We start from the raw sequence: 18,159 nt of genomic DNA, 5'->3' as shown, positions 1-18,159 counted from the left end.
ACAAGTCTTCACCTGTGCCACACACTGATTCTCATCATGGCAGTGGAAGAAGAGTGGCAGCAGGCTCTGGCACAGGGGTGTGTTCAGGGCCTTTTTTTCCTTTTCCTGTGGAAGAGTCACCAATGTTCGGAAAAGCAGTATGGAGAGCAGCTGCACCTGGCTATTGTCCTGTATGAAAGGAAGAGAAAAAGACCTCAGCATTGGCTGCACGGGGCTCAGCTTAGCACAGGCCTGCAAATCCACAGGGCACAAAGTGTCCGGGCAGCAGCCAGTGGCTGTGGCTGGGAGCAGTGAGCCTTACGTGCTCAAAGAGTGGCAGGAGCGCCTCAAGCAGCTGCAGTGTGACGGGGCTGGGCATCAGCATGTCATTGTCCAAGATGATAAAGCTGAGTAGCACGACTGTCATGCTAACTATCTCTCCATCCACATCCCACAGAGGCTCCACAAGACTTTCAGTCAGGCTCCACATTTTTTCGGTCTGTGCAGAATACAAGTTTGAGAAACGCCATCCTGCTGCTGCAGGGCCCAGAGGCCAAAGGCCTGTCCTGAAGCACTTGGGCAGCTGAACTGGGAGGCAGGAGAGCTGGGAGCAGCTGCTCCAACACCCAAAGCCCAGCCAAGCCCAAACGACTGCATTCCCCAGCTCAGCCTCAGCCGCTGCCCCCTTCTCACCATTGAGGGCTCCTCCATGAGCTTGAGAAGGGCCCTGAGGGCCAGGCGACGCTTCTCCCTGCTCTCGCTCCGCAGCTGCCTCGACAAGATTTCCAGGACTCTGTTAGCACCACGTTGACTCAAGTCCAGGCACTCGAGGACCTGGATGGCACAGGGCAGTGACAGGGGAGCCGGCCGGCAGGAGCCCGGAGCCCCACAGGCTTGGGCCCAGGCAGCAGCACAGGGCGCGGGCACCGTCCCAGGCAGCTGTGGCTGTGAGAGGGCAGAGAGCTGGCAGGCAGCTCAGCCAGGCAGCGCTGGCCTTCAGGCTCACCTCCACAAGGAACGCCAGGGCGGGCAGCTCCCAGCGTGGCTCCTGTGTGCTGAGCAGCCGGAGCAGGTAGCGAGCGATGCGGGACCGCAAGGGGATGGAGACACAGCACATCTCCCTGGCAGGAGAAAAAGGAGCCAAGACTGTGGGCCAGGGGGACAAACCTCTGCCAGGACTGACTCACAGAGCTCTGCTCTTTCCCCAGCATCCTGCAAGGGGCCCCGTTTGGGAGGCAGCTCCTGGTGGGCACGCTCCTCTGCCAGCCTTTTCCAGTCTGCTTGGCCATCCCTCGGTGACAAGGCCCTCTGGCCCACGACCTTGGGGACTGTGTGGAGCTCCCTGGGCACAGAGCACAAATGTCAGAGGCAGTGGGGAGAAGGGGCTCTCACCTGGCCAGCAGACCCACAGCATAGTGGTGGGTGTCAGCACACAGCAGCGTGTCCCAGCCACAATTGCGTTCCGTTGCCACCACCACATCCTCGCGCTGCATGCGGCAGAGCAGGGACTTCAGGGTCCGCACTGCAAACCTGCGTGCACAGCAAAGGCCAGGTCACACTGGCAGCACTGGCTCCTGCCCAGGGATATGGCAGGGACAAGAGGAGTGGGATGGAGCACCTGTTGGGGCTGGTGGCAAGGCCATGCTCTTCCTGGCATCCCTTCCAGAAGGTATCGACCTCCTCTGGCATATCCAGAGTGCTAAAGAAGACTTGGGAGAGCAGATGCACAAATAGGCGGGGGAAATAGGCCGTCACCATATGTGGGACACGGGGCACCTGGACGATCTTCCACATCACCACGGTTGCCTGCAAAGGACAAAGCTCCCTGAGACAGTGCTCAGTGCCGAGGTGTCCGTGTGGCAGGGCCCAAGCTTGGCAGGGAGAGGCCCAGAGAGACGTAGGGGGAGCACGGGGTCTGGTGGGCCTGGAGCTGCCCCTGGGCCGGGTTTCAGGCCAGTGCCTGAGGCAGGGAGATGCAGTGGGGGAAGGAGGATGGAGAGCTGCTGGAGAGGCGGCCTTGGGGCCAGCAAAGGCCACTTGCAGAAACTCACAGCCAGGCCAAAGACACCCGTTTTGTCCCCATCGGAGGTGCAGATGCTGTGCTTGGGCCAGCTCCCCAGCACATCCAGGAGTATCAGCTGCACTGGCTCCGCAGTCCTGAGCGAGCACATGATGGTCTTCCACATGGTGATGGCAGCTCTGCAGGGTTAGAGCTCTGTCTCAGGGGGGTTTCAGACACGGCACCGTGGCCTGGGCATCCCTAGGGGCCCGGGCTGATGGCCGGCTCTGCCTCTGCCCACTGGCCCTCGCCAGCAGCAGCCAGGCAGCCCAGCCCTGTGGGGACAGAGCCCTGAGGGGTGGCAAGGGAGCATGGCAGCAGGCTCGGGGGCTGACATGCCAGGGCTGGGAAAGGCAGCAGCCAGAGGGCCCTGGAACTCTCTGTTGGTCAGACACCTGGGCCAGGCGGTACAGGGTGATGGGCTGGGGAGGCCTGAGCCCTCTGGGCAGGTGGGCCCCATACCTGTCACAGGACGGGGCCACACGCAGCAGCGTCACGACTGCGTCACCCGGGTGTGCTTTGGTGAGAGTCAGCAGGGCCTCATCCAGCCTGTGCTCGGCAGAATCATTGGCCAGGAGCCATCGGTGAATGTACCTCACCATGGCGGGCACCTGGAGAAGGCACGGGGAGACTTGGAAAGCTGCCAGAGGGAGCAATGTCCCCAGGGTCCCCAGAGAATGCTTCCCTTGCCAGCACACTGCCATGGCCTCAAAGGCTCCCAGGGACCAGCAGGCCTGGCTGGGGAAGCCACGGGACTCATGGGGGAATTGATGCCTGGCCCCAGGCTGCTCACTTGTTCTGGCCTGGCAGCACCCTTCTTCAGGAGCAAATCCAGCAGGGCAGCACTGGTCTCATGATTGAGGAGCTCGGACTGAGCTCTGAGCCCAGTGCCCATGGTGCTGGTCTCTTCCCGCCGGATGCTCTGGATGAAGTCACAAACGAGCTGTAGGAGAAGGGCAAGAAGCCAGGGATGTTGCATGGAGTGCTGCACACACGGTGCTGGGCTGAGCAGGGACAGCAGGCCCAGCCCAGGTGGGGGTGGCTGCAGGTACCTGTGCTGTGCTGCGGAAGCGGCCACGGCTGGATTCCTGCTCTTGTGTGCGCTCCAGGGCTGCATCTGGCAAAGAGCGAGCGCAGCCAGAGCTGAGGGGCTGCGGGAGTGGCCGGAGAACAGAGCCCAGCCCTGCGCTGCTGAGGCAGGGAGAGCCCCGGGATGCTCCAGGGGGATGGAGCACGGCCACTGCCGAGTGTCTGCCCGGCCCCTCTTCCGTCCTGTCCCTGGGCATTTCCCCAGGGGATGGGATGGGATGGGATGGGATGGGATGGGATGGGATGGGATGGGATGGGATGGGATGGGATGGGATGGGATGGGGCCAAGTTGGCTGCAGGCTCCAGCCCTGCAGCCCAGCTCTGCCACTCACCCTCCTGCGGTGGATGGAACGGCACCGCCGCATTGGTCTCCTGTGCTGGGCCAGCTCCAGGGCCTTCTTCCTCCTCCTCCTCGTCCAGCCAGACCACCTTGCGCACTCTCGGGGCTCTGTGCCCCATGTCTGTGACTGGAGCTCGGCCCAGCAGCGAACCCATCCGGTGCCGCTCCTGCAGGGCCTCCTGCGCCTTCCCTGCGGGCGGGACGCGGCTGTCAGCGCTCGGCCCGGGGCCAGCAACGGCCCCCGAGCGCCCCTCAGCCGCCCCGGGCCGGCCATGCCAAGGCGTTCGCTCCTTGGAACGCGGCACGGGAGGCTCGGGGCCGGCGGCCGCGCCGCCGACCGGCGGAGCTCGGGCCGGGGAAGCCGCAGCGGAGGCAGCGGGAGCGGCCGCGCCGCCTGTGTCCTCCGCGGGCCCCGGGAGGAGCCGGGGCCGGGGCCGGGGCCGGGCCCGGGGCCGGGCTCGGGGCTGGAGCCTGCGTCGGGTCCGGGGCCGGGCTCGGGCCAGGCGGTGCCGAAGGGCGGCGATGCCGCCCCCGCACCAGAAACTGATGCCCGCCCAGCAGCGCCACCGCCAGTACGGCCAGAGCCGGGCGGAGGCGAGAGCGCGGCGGGGCGGCCGGGGCCGGGCACGGGGCAGCCCCGCCCGGGGCCGGGGGCGGGCCGGGGGCATGGCCCGGCCCGGCAGGGGAGAGGGAGGCGGGGAGAGGAGAGGGACGCCGGGCGAGGGACCCCGAGAGAAGGGTGCCCGACCGAGGGAAAGGGAGAGAAAGAAAAAGAGAAAGAGAAAGAAGGAAAGAGTGTTCTAAAATATCTGTTTTTCTGCTGCCGCTGTTGCTGCCGCTGCTGCTGCTGCCGCCGCTGCCGCCGCTGCAACTGAAGCTCCGGGGCCGTTCGTCCCCGTGTCCGTTCCCCGCTCGCCCCACGAGCCCCACGTTCGAGCCCCGCGCGCCCCGGGCACAGCCCCTGAGTCTGTCCAAACACGGCAACTTTGCAGCGGTGAGCCCAGATGCAGAGCCCTGACTCCTGCACACTGGCACAGCAATCCCCTCGCTTGCTGCTCTGCATTGGCCTGGCTGAGGGTCAAACACTGTCGGGCCACCTTCCCTTGCTGTAGGATTCCTACCTGACCCCAGCACTGCACTTACATCTCCAGTCTTGCCTTCCAGTAAAACCAGGGAAGGAAAACTGTGTGTGGCTCATGGTATTTTCAAGTGTCTAAAAATCACTGAGTCACCGATCTTAGAGGTGAAGTGCATCTGGAATTCCTGGGATGGAGAAGTAGTGCAACATGGAAAAGGGGAGCATAGAAATAAATAGAGGAAAACATCTTGGATTGTTTCTTTCATTTTCATTTCCCTTCTGGAAAGCTGTTTCAGTTTTCCAGGAATCTTCTCCTGTCTCTCTTCCCAAGAATGTGTCATGGAGAACAAGGTCAAGCTTCTGTCCCAAGATTTGCCAGCAGGAAATTATGCCACTGGTGAAATTTTCATGATGACTGTTTGTGCTGGCTTAGGGCAAATTTGGTGAGGAAACCTCCAAAAGGGATCCGTCTAGAAAGCAAGTTCAAGCAGCCCCTCCCCCTACTAGTTCAGGAAAAGACTTCCCTCGAGAAAAGTGAAAAAAACCCAGTTTATTTAACAAGTAAAGTATTCAGAAGCATGAAAAATGAATAATATTAAATGAAACCTCTGACAGTGCTGAAGAGATGGCAAATTCAGAAAGTCCTTTTTGTGGGTTGTAGTTGGCTCACTCGGTCTCTTCTAAGTCCCTCTGGGGCTGGAATGCAGCGTCCCAGAGCTCAGTGGGCCACAGGTGTGAGCTGCAGGTGTTTTTCTGGGTTTTCAGTCCAGAGCAGGTTTAAACAGTTCCAAGAAAAAGGAAAGTCACAGTCCAAGGAACTTCTCTTCCTTAGCTAGCTAAAACCAAATTGCTGGACCTGGGCTGTGAAATTTCCTGGGCATCAGGAAATTTCCATATCTGGGCACTGGCAGTCCCAGCAAACACCAGTGAAACCTTCTGGCCCTCGTCCGGACCATTGACCAGTGGTTTCCCTGAGAACCAGCTCTGGCCACTTTACAGACAGAGACTGCTTTCATCTGGTGCTCTGGAAACAGAACTTCAATGAAGGCAAACACAACAAACAGGACGGCGTGCACAGTACAGAGAGCAAAGCAGAAAAAAGCCTGGGTCCAGGGTCTAGCAGGGATATTTATCCATTTATTTATGGGGAGGGGTTAAGGTGGGATCTGAAGGAAGGATCCAAGAGGAAGGAAGGATTAAGAATATTACAATTTTTGCAGTAAAAAGTAACCAATGGTAGCAAAGAGAACTCAGAACTTTCTAGTAACAATCTGCATAACTGAACAAGAGGATTATGGCCGGGAGCTCCTGCTGACCCTGACTAAAGAGGGTTTTCCCATGGCCTTAAGCCGAGGTCTGCCTCTTCTTTTAAACCAACTCCAACACACCAGATCTGGGAGGTGCCGGGTTTTGGCTTTCTTTGCCAGACAATTGCTGCATTTGGGCTGTGCTGGCACAGGGAAATTGCCAGATCTGAGCACAGGCAGTGCCAGCTAACCGCAGATCTGGGTGGTGCCGGTGCTATCACCAGAAAATTGCCGGGTTTTGTCTTTCTGTGCCAGCAAACTTCTGGCCTTGGGCTGTGCTGCCACTGGGAAACTGCTGGATCTAAGCACTGGCAGTGCCAGCAAACACCAGATCTGGGTGGGGCCAGCACCAGGTATTTGCAATGTTTTGGCTTTCTTTGCCAGAAAATTACTAGACTCGGGCTGTGCCAGCACCAGGAAATTCCCGCATCTGGGCACTGGTGGTGCCAGAAAACACTGGAACTTGGCATTGCCAATGACGGTAGCAGGGAATTGCCAGATTTTGGCTTTCTTTGCCAGAAAATTGCTGGACTTGGCTCTGCCAGAACAGGGAATATCCAGATCTGAGCACTGGCAGTGGCAGCAAACACCAGGTCTGGGCGCCTGTATTGGCATCAGGAAATTGCCGGATTTTGGCTTTCTGTGCCAGCAAATTGCTGGACTTGGGCTGTGCCAGCCCTGGGAAATTTCTGGATCTGGGCACTTGCGCAGCAAACACCAGATCTGGGTGGTGTGTTGTAGTGTGTTTTTATACTTTGAAATATTTGGTAGTGGTTTTGTTTTTGAATACCCGCATCTTTCCCAAGTGGTTCATCCCAGATGGTACCCCCCTCCCTTTACCTGTGTAATCCCTTTCCCTTGCTGAGATCATCCCCAAACCCCCACCCTGGCTCTCTGTCAATCACTCAGCATCCCATCCCCTCTATCCAGAAGCTTCGTTCCAGGATGTCGAGTGATGAGCCAGAGGCCAGGGGTCAGCCCCCCAAGCCCTGCCCCATATGCTGTCCTAAATGTCCATTCCCCAGTACCCATCCCTTAGGGTCACTTCTTGGTTAGTAAAATGTTATCTACTTTGGGTTTCCACCTCCCTTTAAATGTAACCTTGGCACATCTCCCGGGGCTGTGGGCAGGAGGCCCCTGAGGTGTAGGGGCTCCTTTGGGACTCCTAGAATAAAACCTTGGATTAACCCCTGCTAAGAGTCGGCCCTTTATCTTCTACCGATGTCTCTGGTGTCTCTTGTGCTGCACAGACGACCAGTCCAGGTGCCCTCAGTACCCTCGGGGCACAGAGAGTGTCTCCCCGCTGTCGGCTGTGTCGGGGCTGCCCCCGGTGTCTGCCGACTCGGGACTGGCCCAGGGTTCCTGAGAGGCTCCCAGAGGGACAGAGACAGCGCCCGTATAGGTAAACTGAATCGCCCTGGGATTTTGGAGGTAATTACAAATGGGCCCAAAGGTGAAAATTTTGGTGTCACGTATGAAGAACAAGAAGCAGTGACACGGGCTGAAGAGGCTCCTCCATGTAACCAACTGCCCCCAGAGGAAACGCGCTACGCTCTTTTCACTGACGGTTCCTGTCGCATCGTAGGGATGAACTGGAAGTGGAAAGCAGCTGTATGGAGCCCCACACGACAGGTCGCTGAGGCCACTGAAGGAGAAGGTGGATCAAGCCAACTTGCAGAACTCAAAGCCGTTCAGCTGGCCCTGGACATTGTAGGAATAGAGAAGTGGCCAAAGCTCTGCCTCTACACTGATTCATGGATGGTAGCCAATGCTCTGTGGGGATGGCTGGAGAGGTGGAATGAGTTCAACTGGCAGCATAGAGGAAAACCAGTTTGGGCTGCTGAAGAGTGGAAAGACATTGCTACCAGGGTAGGGAGGCTACCTGTGAAGGTCCACCATGTAGATGCTCATGTCCCCAAGAGTTGGGCTAATGAGGAACACAAAAACAACAAACAGATCAGGTAGCAAAAGTAGAGGTGTCGAAGATAGACTTAGATTGGCAACATAAGGGGGAGTTGTTCCTAGCTTGATGGGCCCATGATGCCTCAGGCCATCAGGGCAGAGATGCCACCTATAAGTGGGCACGAGACCGAGGGGTGGATTTAACCATGGACAGTGTTTCTCAGGTTATCCATGACTGTGAGACGTGTGCTGCCATCAAGCAGGCCAAGCGAGTGAAGCCCCTATGGTATGGTGAGCGATGGTCCAAGTACAAGTATGGGGAGGCCTGGCAGATTGACTCCATCACACTGCCCCAGACACGCCAGGGCAAGCGCTACCATCTGACCATGGTGGAAGCCACCACTGGATGGTTGCAAACCTACCCTGTGTCTCATGCTACTGCTCAGAACACCATCCAGAGCCTGGAAAAGCAAATCCTGTGGAGACATGGTACCCCTGAGAGGATTGAGTCAGACAATGGGACTCATTTCAAGGACAGCCTTATCAACACCTGGGCTAGGGAACATGGCATTGAGTGGGTGTACCATATCCCCTACCATGCACCAGCTGCAGGCAAAGTGGAGAGGTACAATGGACTACTAAAAACCCAGCTGAAAGCTTTGGGTGCGGGATCTTTCAAAATTGGGAGCAGCATTTAGCAAAGGCCACCTGGTTAGTTAACACCTGAGGTTCCACCAGCCAAGCAGGTCCTTCCCAGTCTGAGTTCCTGAATGTAACAGATGGAGATAAAGTCCCAGTGGTACGTGTCAGAGGTTTGTTAGGGAAGACTGTGTGGATCAATTCTGCCTCGAGTACAGACAAACCCATTTGTGGGGTTGTCTTTGCTCAGGGACCAGGTTGCACATGGTGGATAATGCAAAGAGATGGAACAACACAATGTGTACCTCAGGGAGATCTGATTGTGGGGTGAGAATGATATGCAATATCACTGTTTGTTGGATGTTACTGCCATTGTCTGTACATTACACCATACAGACATGAGATAGAAGGAAATGTGTAAGTGCTGAAGGTCTGGGCAAGTGGAAGATGGAGAAGGAGATGTGCAAGTGTCGAAGGTCTGAGCAAGTGATAGATGGAGCTTTGAGTGAGTAAGGTGAAAGGGGGGAATCCTGCAGCTCTGTAGTATAGGGCATGGATTCAGTGGTCCAGTGTGGGGATGTGATGAGGGCATGATGGGTATTGCTTGTAAATTTTGGGGGAGCAGATGGAAATTTTGTGTGAATAAATGCATGATGTGTGGTAGTATGTTGATGATATGGGGAGAAGGGGTGGAATGTCCTAGGGTGACGTTATGATGCTTGTATCCCCATTCATGTGTTCTGTTTAAGCTGGATATTATGTTCTATGCCTTTGAGACTGGCTCTGAAGAGTGAAAATCTTATTTGGGTTTTCTTATCAGCCTGGTGGGACACAGAGACGGGCAGTACATAGTGCTGCTTTTGCTTTTTGCCTTTGCTTTTTTCATTGCTCTCTCACTCTTGCTTCTGCTTTACTTCTGCTTACTCTTGCTTCTGCTCATTAGCTAGTTTAGCTAAACAGTCCAAATTTCTTCCTGGAGTCTTTCTCCTTTCCTTTTTGAACCATCTCGAACCTGCTCCAGACTGGGACCTGGGAAGAACACCGAGCGTTTGCACCCTGTGGCCTGCAGCAGCTCCCCCAGCACCAGAGGGCCTGATAACAGAGCGACCACCCCCAAGAGAGAGTTTCTGAATTTGCTATCTTTTTCAGAGTGGTTCTATCCAGTATTGTTCATTCTGTGTGCTGGGGGTGCTGTGCCTGTTAAATAAACAGGTTCTTTCCACTTCTCTCCGAGGAATTCTTCCCAAACTGGCTGGGGGGAGGGGCTGTGTGGGTTTGCTTACTGGAGGGGCCCAAATTTGGAAATTCTCCTCCAAATTTGCTCTAAACCACAACACTGCCAAAGAGCCGGGATGGCCCAGACACTCACAGGGGTTCCTCTCATGGGCACAAGAGTACTGAAGGAATGGTTCAAGAAGCTTCAAGTGGAAAACAAAGACTGGGTCAATAAACTCTTCCAATCCAAGGAACTAAAGGGTCTGATGATGTCTAGCTAAAAGAAAACTATTAAATCTCTTAGTGGTTTTTGTTGTATTGTTAATTGTCCCATGTTTGTTTGGATGCTTTTAGAAAATCTTCCAAAATTCTTTCACTTCCATCTTTGTTGTAAAAAAGAAAGGGGGAAGATACCCAACACAGGATCCTCATGGACTCCTTGGAGGGGAGAATTGGAGGCCAGGATGGCACAAAAACCTCTCAGAGACTCAGTGTGGGAAGGAAATTCCTTAAAAGTACCTAAAAGTATTCTTAAATCCATAAAGTACCTTAAAAACCTTGAGTATCTCAAGGCATTAATGAGCCCCACTGAGTGTCAGTACAAAGCTCTCCAGGGACTCGTTAAAGCAGATAATTGGGGCCATGATTGCACAAACCTCTCACAGAGTCTGTATCAAAAGGGAAACACCAAGTACCTTCAAATAACTGAAGTACCCTGAAGTATTAATGAGCCCCACTGAGTGTTGTTACTGACAAAGCCTCTCCAGGGACTAATTACAGCAGATAATTGGAGGCCATGATTGCACAAACCTCTCAGAGACTCCAAGGCAAAAGCCAAAGCCCAAGTCCTTTGAAAAGCCTGCAGTCCCTGCAGGGAGCATGAAGGAGCCCCCAGGGCCATTGCTGAGCAAGGCTCCCCAGGGACTCCTTGTAGCAGATCCTTGAGGCCACTGGGATGTGGGCTAGGGGGGGATGCTGAGGGCAGCACAAGGGGCTGACAGTGCCCAGCCTGGCTGGGGCTGTGCCAGGAGGCCCCAGGGCCTCAGCACAAGGTGTCTCCTCCCAGCCCTTGCTGGCACAGACCCTGCTGTGCCCCAGGGCACCAAGACTTGGCTTCTCTTTGTCCCCACCTATCATCACTGCCTGCAGTTCTCTGCTCTGCCTGGGGCCTGGGGACACTTGCTCAGTCGTGTCCCTCACTGGGACCCATTAAAAGTCCAAGAAACTTTGGAGTTGGATTCAAAGAAAGTTTGGAGTGTTCTGGACAGGTTTCTTCAGCTGCCTCTCAGGGACTGATGTTCAGGGCCTGAGCACAAAGGCCCAGAGGCTGATTAAAGTCCTTGTGCTGTGTCTGTGCTGCTGAGCTGGGCTGGGCTCCTGGCACAGAGGCAGCTCCTGCTCACCAAGAAGAGCTTCAAAAGCACATTTCTCTGGATGAGCAGCTCTTGTGCCAGCCCAGCAGGGCTGGGGCACTGCCTGCAGCCAGCCCGGGCACAGCACAGAGGCACAGAGAGCTTCAATCAGTCAGGGCTGGGAAGGGGCTGAGAAGTGCCTGGGGCACAATCACTGCCAGCCCTTGGCACAGGAACCTCTGGCTGCAGGACAATGCAGCTGCAGCTCCTGGAGCCATCTCCTCAAGCTGGAACATGCCAATGCCTGCAGAGCCTGTGAGTACATTCTCTGATTGTCTCTTGTGCAGAGCAGCCAGGGGTGCCCAGGGCTGTCCTGCAGAGCAGGGTCCTGCAGCCCAGGGCGCTGTGCTGGGGCAGGGACTCTGCTGCCTGCCAGGGACAGCTCTCAGCCAGCCCTGGCAGCTGCTCCCAGCGCTGGGGAGAAGCTCTGGGGGGAAAGAGCCACCCTGAGCAGGGCAGGGGCTGCTGCTGAGAGGGGCTGGGTGGGGCAGGGCTGCTCCCAGCTCCAGACCAGCCTGGGCACTGCTCTGCAGGGCACTTCCCAAAGAAGGTAAGCCTGGGTGCAAATCTGTGCCAGAGCCTCTGGGAGTTCCCTGAATGTCCCACGGGGAAGGGCAGAGCTGCCACAGCTGAGAAAATGCTGCTGGGTTTGCCCAGGGAGCCGTGAGTGTCCTTGGCACAAGGGGGTGCTGAGACCTTGCCCAGAGACCTTGAGAGAGGGTGAGACCTTCAGGGATCCCTCTGCTCTGGGCAGGGTCTGGTTTATTCCAGACTGACCTGGGAGTGTGACTGTGCTCTGATTGCAGCCAAAGGTGCAAAGCCAGGGCAGCTGGGAACAATCCCATCCAGCCCCTCACCTTCCCTGAGCCACAGGGAATCCTTTACCTCTCCCATCTCTCAGTGGAAAACTCTGAGTGCAGCAGAAATGCTGGGGATTTGTGACCTCAGAGAGCCAGAAATGGTGTGTGGGCAAAAAAAATTACTTAAATCAACTCCTGCCATCGATGTCCTATGGAACTGTCAGTGCAGAGGTAATCAAGCCTTTCTGAAGTAGCAGTCATTCCCTTGACAAATCCTTAACATCTAGTTTTGTCCCTCTGCCTCATGGCCACAAACCCAGGGCATCAGAGCAGGGATGGCTCCTCGAGAGCTCCCACGCACAGGCCTGACTGCTCCTGGCACACTCAGCCAGCACAGCTGGAGCTCAGGCAGGGACCTGGGTGAAGGTTTTCCCAGAGCAGGAACAAGGCTGGGTGAGTCCCAGTGGGGCAGTCTGCAGGGAATGGCCCAGGTTTGGCCCAAAGCAGCCTCTCCTGACTTGTCACTGTCCTTTCTCCATGAAAAGGTGCCCATGTGCAGCCCCAGCAAATGTCCAACAGCAGCTGCATCAGGCACTTCCTCCTGCTGGCATTGGCAGACACGCGGCAGCTGCAGCTCCTGCACTTCTGCCTCTTGCTGGGCATCTCCCTGGCTGCCCTCCTGGGCAACGGCCTCATCATCAGCGCCGTAGCCTGCGGCCACCACCTGCACACGCCCATGTTCTTCTTCCTGCTCAACCTGGCCCTCAGCGACCTGGGCTCCATCTGCACCACTGTCCCCAAAGCCATGCACAATTCCCTCTGGGACACCAGCAACATCTCCTACACTGGATGTGCTGCTCAGCTCTTTTTCTTTCTCTTCTTCATCTCAGCAGAGTATTTCCTCCTGACCATCATGTGCTACGACCGCTACGTGTCCATCTGCAAACCCCTGCACTACGGGACCCTCCTGGGCAGCAGAGCTTGTGCCCACATGGCAGCAGCTGCCTGGGCCAGTGGTTTTGTCTATTCCCTGCTGCACACAGCCAATACATTTTCCCTGCCCCTGTGCCATGGCAATGCCCTGGGCCAGTTCTTCTGTGAAATCCCACAGATCCTCAAGCTCTCATGCTCCAAATCCTACGTCAGGGAATTTGGGCTCATTGCTGTTAGTGCCTGTTTAACATTTGTTTGTTTTGTGTTCATAGTTTTCTCCTATGTGCAGATCTTCAGAGCTGTGCTGAGGATCCCCTCTGAGCAGGGACGGCACAAAGCCTTTTCCACCTGCCTCCCTCACCTGGCTGTGGTAACTCTGTTCCTCAGCACTGGCACCCTTGCTCACATAAAACCCCCCTCCATGTCCTCCCCATCCCTGGATCTGGCAGTGTCAGTTCTGTACTCGGTGGTGCCTCCAGTCCTGAACCCCCTCATCTACAGCCTGAGGAACCAGGAGCTCAAGGCTGCAGTGTGGACACTGATGACTGGATGGTTTTGGAAAGATTAAACTGCTGGAAAAATACTGCAAATCATTTTAATGAAAGTCATCTTTAATACTTCTTGTTGGATTGATTCTGAGCTTTTTCCCTTTTGTTTTAGCTTTTCCACATTGTTCACCAAGAAATGTCATTCTGGGTGCAATTTCTCATTTTGTTTCTCTCTACATTCCCTGTGACCACAGACTCTTTCAATGAGGGGCTGCGCTCCTGCCAGTATTAAAGGAACTACAGATCTCCCAGCGAAGTTTTCTGCAGAGATGCCCTTTTTTTGAGCCCCTGTTTGCATTGCACACAGCAGGGGGAGCACCCCCGTGCTATTGCTGTGGGGACATGAACCTGAGGGAGCACAAATGCCATCAGCCCCTGGGGCCAGCAAGGGCTGGGGAACACCAGGGAAACCACTCAGCTTTGTCCTGGCCTCTGCACTCAGCCAGAAAGTTTGTTCCCATCAGCTGGGAGTTTCCTGTGCCACTGCAGACGCTGTTGCTCAGAGCCAGGGCTGCCTGGCAGCCACCCCCAAACTGCCCTGAGCATTTCCTTGGCTTCACCTTTGCTTTCTTTACTCTTCCAAATACAAATTTCTTCCTCTTGCCCACCCCTGTTCCCTCCCCTGCAAACAGCTCATCCCTGGTTGCCCTTTCCTCCCTGGCCCCACTCCCCATTGCAGTTCCTGACTTGGCACCATGGGAACGTCCCTTGGGCAGCAGGATCATCCTACAAGTGCTGCAGGAATTGTCTGCAGGCTCCTGCAGTGCCTGGTGCTGCTCCCTTGCCAGAGGCACCCCAGGCCAGGGGGGCACATCTGGGCTGCTGTGTCTGCCTCTGGGGCTTCCTGTTCTGGGCAATGAGGAGGAGCTGCAGAGGCTCTGCAGGACTGACAGGATGGGCTTTGGGGCTGCCAGGAGAAGCTGAGGGACCTTAGCTGCTGGAGCTTCTGCAGAGGAGGCCCAGGGCTCATCCTGAAACTGCTCCAAGGGTGGTTTCAGAGAATCCCAGAATCAACAAGGCTGGAAAAGACCTTGGAGATCATCAAGTCCAACCTGTGCCCTGACACTGCCTTGTCTCCCCTGAGCCTCCTCTTCTCCAGGATAAACAATCTGAGCTCCGTCAGCCACTCCTCACAGGACTTGTGCTCCAGACCCCTCCCCAGCCTTGTTGCCCTTCTCTGGACATGCTCCAGCCCCTCCATGGCCTTCCTAAATTGGGGGGCCCAGAACTGGACACAGCACTCGAGGTGCTGCCCAACCAGTGCCCAGCACAGGGGAAGAATCCCTGCCCTGCTCCTGCTGGCCACACCATTCCTGATCCAGGCCAGGAGCCATTGGCCTTCTTGGCCACCTGGGCACTCTGCTGCCTCATGTCCAGCCTGCTGTCCATCAATCCCTGTAGGTCCCTTTCTGCCTGGCTGCTCTCCAGCCACTCTGTCCCCAGCCTGTAGAGCTGCAGGGGTTGTTGTGGCCAAAGTGCAGGACCTGGCACTGGGACTTGTTCAACCTCACCTTGTTGGATTTGGGCCCTGGATCCAGCCTGTCCAGGGCCCTGTGCAGAGCCCTCCTACCCTCCAGCAAATCCACACTCCCAGACAACTTGGTGTCACCAGGGTTCCATGAGGCCCCAGAGTGTCCCAAAGTTCCCCGTGATTCCATGAGGCCTCCCAGTGTCACAATGTCCCTTTGGTTCCATGGGACCCCTTGGTGTCACAAAGTCCCTTGGATCCTTGGGCCCTGCAGTGTCACAATGGATCCTTGGTTCCATGAGGTCTGGCAGTGCAGCAATGCTCTCCTTGGTTCCACAGTGTCACAATGGCCTCTTGGTCCCAAGGGCCACCACAGTGTCAAACATGTTTCCTTCATTCCAGGAATCCCTGAGGAGCAGCCCTGGCCCCTTGGTTCCATGGGGCCCTGCAGTGTCACAATGGCCCCATGATGACACCAGGTCCTGCTCTGTCACAATGCTCTGCATGGTTCCACAAGGCCCTGCAGGGTCACAGTGGCCTCTGTGGTTCCAGGAGGATCCAGACTGTCACCGTGGACTCCTTGCTTCCATTTAGCCCCACAGTGTCACCATGGCCCCTTGGCTCTGTGCTGCCATGTCGTACACAGTGTCACCATGGTCCTCTTAGTGCCATCAGGTCCTGCAGTGTCACAATGGCCCCTTGCTTCCCCAGGGCCCTGCAGTGTCACAATCATCAGAGAATCAACCAGGCTGGAAAAGACCTTGGAGAGCATCAAGTCCAACCTGGGACCCAACACCACCTTGTCACCCAGACCATGGCGCTCAGTGCCACATCCAGTCTTTCCTTAAACACCTCCAGGGATGGTGACTCACCCACCTCCCTGGGCAGCCCATTCCAATGCCCAATCACAGAATCACAGCCCTGGTTCCTGATCCATTGGAGTGCCAGGGGTTGGATGAGGGAAATGGTGGGGATGGGATAGGGACAAAGTGTTCTAGATTGTCATCCATTAAGTTTCTTGATTTTCATACCTGTTCAGACTGGATTAGAAGGTGCTAGAGGTCAATATCAATTGGAGATTGCTGATACCAGTCTGCAAACAGGAGAAGAAAACTTAACATGACAAAACACTTCTTTCTGCATTGTTGACAATACAATGTATTCACTTAGAATACACTTCTGAAATCTGTCTAATTATTCACAGAAATTTATAAAAACATAGAATATTCCCTGTGGCTTTTGTTGTTCTGGAATTTTTGCATAAATGTTTATGAGCTTTCCTCACTGAATTCCTGAACTGAAGAGCTCAAGAAAGAAGAGGCCTCTGGAGTAGTAAAACTCATCAGCAAACTCCAAGTGGCTGAGGATCTATGCCCATGAGAGCAGCAATAAACAGAAATGGGCATGGCTTTCTGGCTGCCCCAGCTTTGGCATGGGCCCTGGGCCTGGAGCAGGAGCAGCTCTTGAGGGCCCCAAGGCCGGGGCTCTTGTGCTGCCCTGGGCAGATGGGATGGCAGCAGGGGCTGCAGAGCTCTCAGCACCTCAGGCCGAGGGGAGCAGGGCAGCCAGGGAGCCTCCTTTGGCCTTGGCCAAGCACCTTCCCCCATGGCTGGGGCTGAGTCCTGAGGCAGCTGCAGCTGCTGCTGTGCCCTTGGCAGGGGCTGAGGCCATGGGGCCAGTGCCCAGAGCAGCCTGGGCTGAGCAGAGCTGTGGGGCCAGAGCCGGCTGGGCTGGGCTGGGCTCAGAGAGGCCCTTGGTGCTGCCCAGAGCTCAGGGCAGCTGGCAGAGCTTGCAGGGAGCTGGGCTGGGCTCCGAGAGCCTGGCCCAGAAACCATCAGTGTCCATCTCAGCCTGGCTGAGCGTGCAGGGGCAGGACTCAGGCCAGGCCTTGTGGGGCAGGGCCAGCGCCTGTGCAAGGCATTGCAAACAGGCAAGTGGCCCAGAGAGGAGGCTGCTCTGTGCCCTTGGTGGCATGGACAGAGCAGGGAGGGGGCCCAGGACATTTGTCAGCGCCAGCCTCTGTGCCCAGCCTATGGCAGCCCTGGCTGCTGAGCCCAGCTTTGGCCTGGGCTGAGTTTGGCTGTGGCCCAGCTCCATCCTCCTGCGGGGCTCAGGGCCTGTTCCCGGCCATGGCCAGCCCTGGCTGCCTCTCTGCCGGCCCAGAGGCCGGCAGAGCCCGGGGCAGGGCTGTCTGTGCAGCCCCACAGGTGCCAGGGGCTCTGCAGGAGCTGGCAGAGGCTGCCCAGCAGGGAGGCCATGGGGCACAGAGCCCCAAGGCTGCTGTGGGCACCACGGCACAGGGGCCGTTCCCAGCCGCAATGCTCCTGGCCTGGGCTGGGCCTGCACAGGGGCTGGGCCACCATGGCTGGGCCAGCACAGGGCCACAAAGGGGCCACGCAGCTGCTCACGGGGCTGACAGCAAGGCCAGGCACACACAAGCAATTGCTGAGCATGGCCTGCGCTGCCCAGGCCTGACTGTGCCAAAGGCAGAGCTCAGCTGCCCTTGGGGGCTGCAGCAACACTCCAGAGCCCAAAGAGCCTCCATGGCTGTGCTGGAGACCAAGGCTGCAGCAGGGAAATGCAGGGCTGCTGCGGGATGGGGAGGCCATTGAATTCCAGCACACACCTCAGCTCTCTGATGATCCCGGCACCATGCTGGGCCCTGTTTCAGACTGGAGCAGAGCAGATGTTGATGGCACAGGAGCCCTGCGGGGCTGTCAGGGACCTGCAGCTTGCAAGGTGCTCTGCTCTCCCTCAGGTGCTCTCGGAGAGATCCAATCCCAGCTCAGCCCCTCAGGGCACAAGTGGCACTGCCTGTCCATGGGCACACTACTGATGTCTTCCTGGAAAGGGGCACAGGTTTGGATACCTGGTTTTTTCATAATATACAAGCAAATCTTTTTTATCTGGGTCCATTGAGCATTCTTAAGAAATGACAAAGTTTTCCAACCATGAGCAGGAATTTTCTGGATCTACTGGATTCTTTGACTGATGGCAGAAGAAGAAATACTGATTTTCCCCTCTCCCTTTGCCACCAACATTTAGTCTAATATTTCATGACCCCCTTCCTTTAGGGGTTTCCATCCCTCCTGGTTAAATGTCCATGTCTAAGGACATCTCTTCATTTAGAGCAGCTGGACCTATGTCTTTCCCATTGCTCCCAGACTTCCTCCTGCAGATGTTCTCTGGTCATTCCAATGCATCTCACTTGACTGGCATCATGCTTTGAGCTTCAGGGAATTGCCCAATCTTTCAGAAGTATAAATATTTCCTTAGTTGTAGTTTTATCTTTTATATCACCTCTTCTTGTATCTTTGTCTAAAATCCTTAGTTTATGGAAATCCCTTGTGGATGGTGGACATGTCAGATGTTGCTGCAATGTCAGGAGGA

General features: G+C 56.1%; 2 protein-coding genes across 2 annotated transcripts in view; both read left to right on the top strand.

Moving 5' to 3' along the window:
• LOC143692655 (uncharacterized) overlaps window positions 1-18,159 on the top strand; it is a 169,909-nt gene that overhangs the window by 129,387 nt on the left and 22,363 nt on the right. The gene's annotated exons all lie outside the window — the stretch shown is intronic.
• LOC143692573 (olfactory receptor 14A16-like) lies at window positions 12,389-13,321 on the top strand. Its single transcript, XM_077172822.1, has one exon. The coding sequence runs from the start codon at window positions 12,389-12,391 to the stop codon at window positions 13,319-13,321; it is 933 nt and encodes a 310-aa protein (XP_077028937.1).

This window comes from Agelaius phoeniceus, assembly GCF_051311805.1.
Source record: "Agelaius phoeniceus isolate bAgePho1 chromosome W unlocalized genomic scaffold, bAgePho1.hap1 SUPER_W_unloc_2, whole genome shotgun sequence".
Taxonomy (NCBI): Eukaryota; Metazoa; Chordata; class Aves; order Passeriformes; family Icteridae; genus Agelaius; species Agelaius phoeniceus.
This window is presented reverse-complemented; position numbering and strand designations above follow the sequence as displayed.

Coding starts and splice junctions, on each gene's coding strand:
- LOC143692573 (XM_077172822.1), top strand. CDS start 12,389: ATGTCCAACAGCAGCTGCATCAGGCACTTCCTCCTGCTGGCATTGGCA.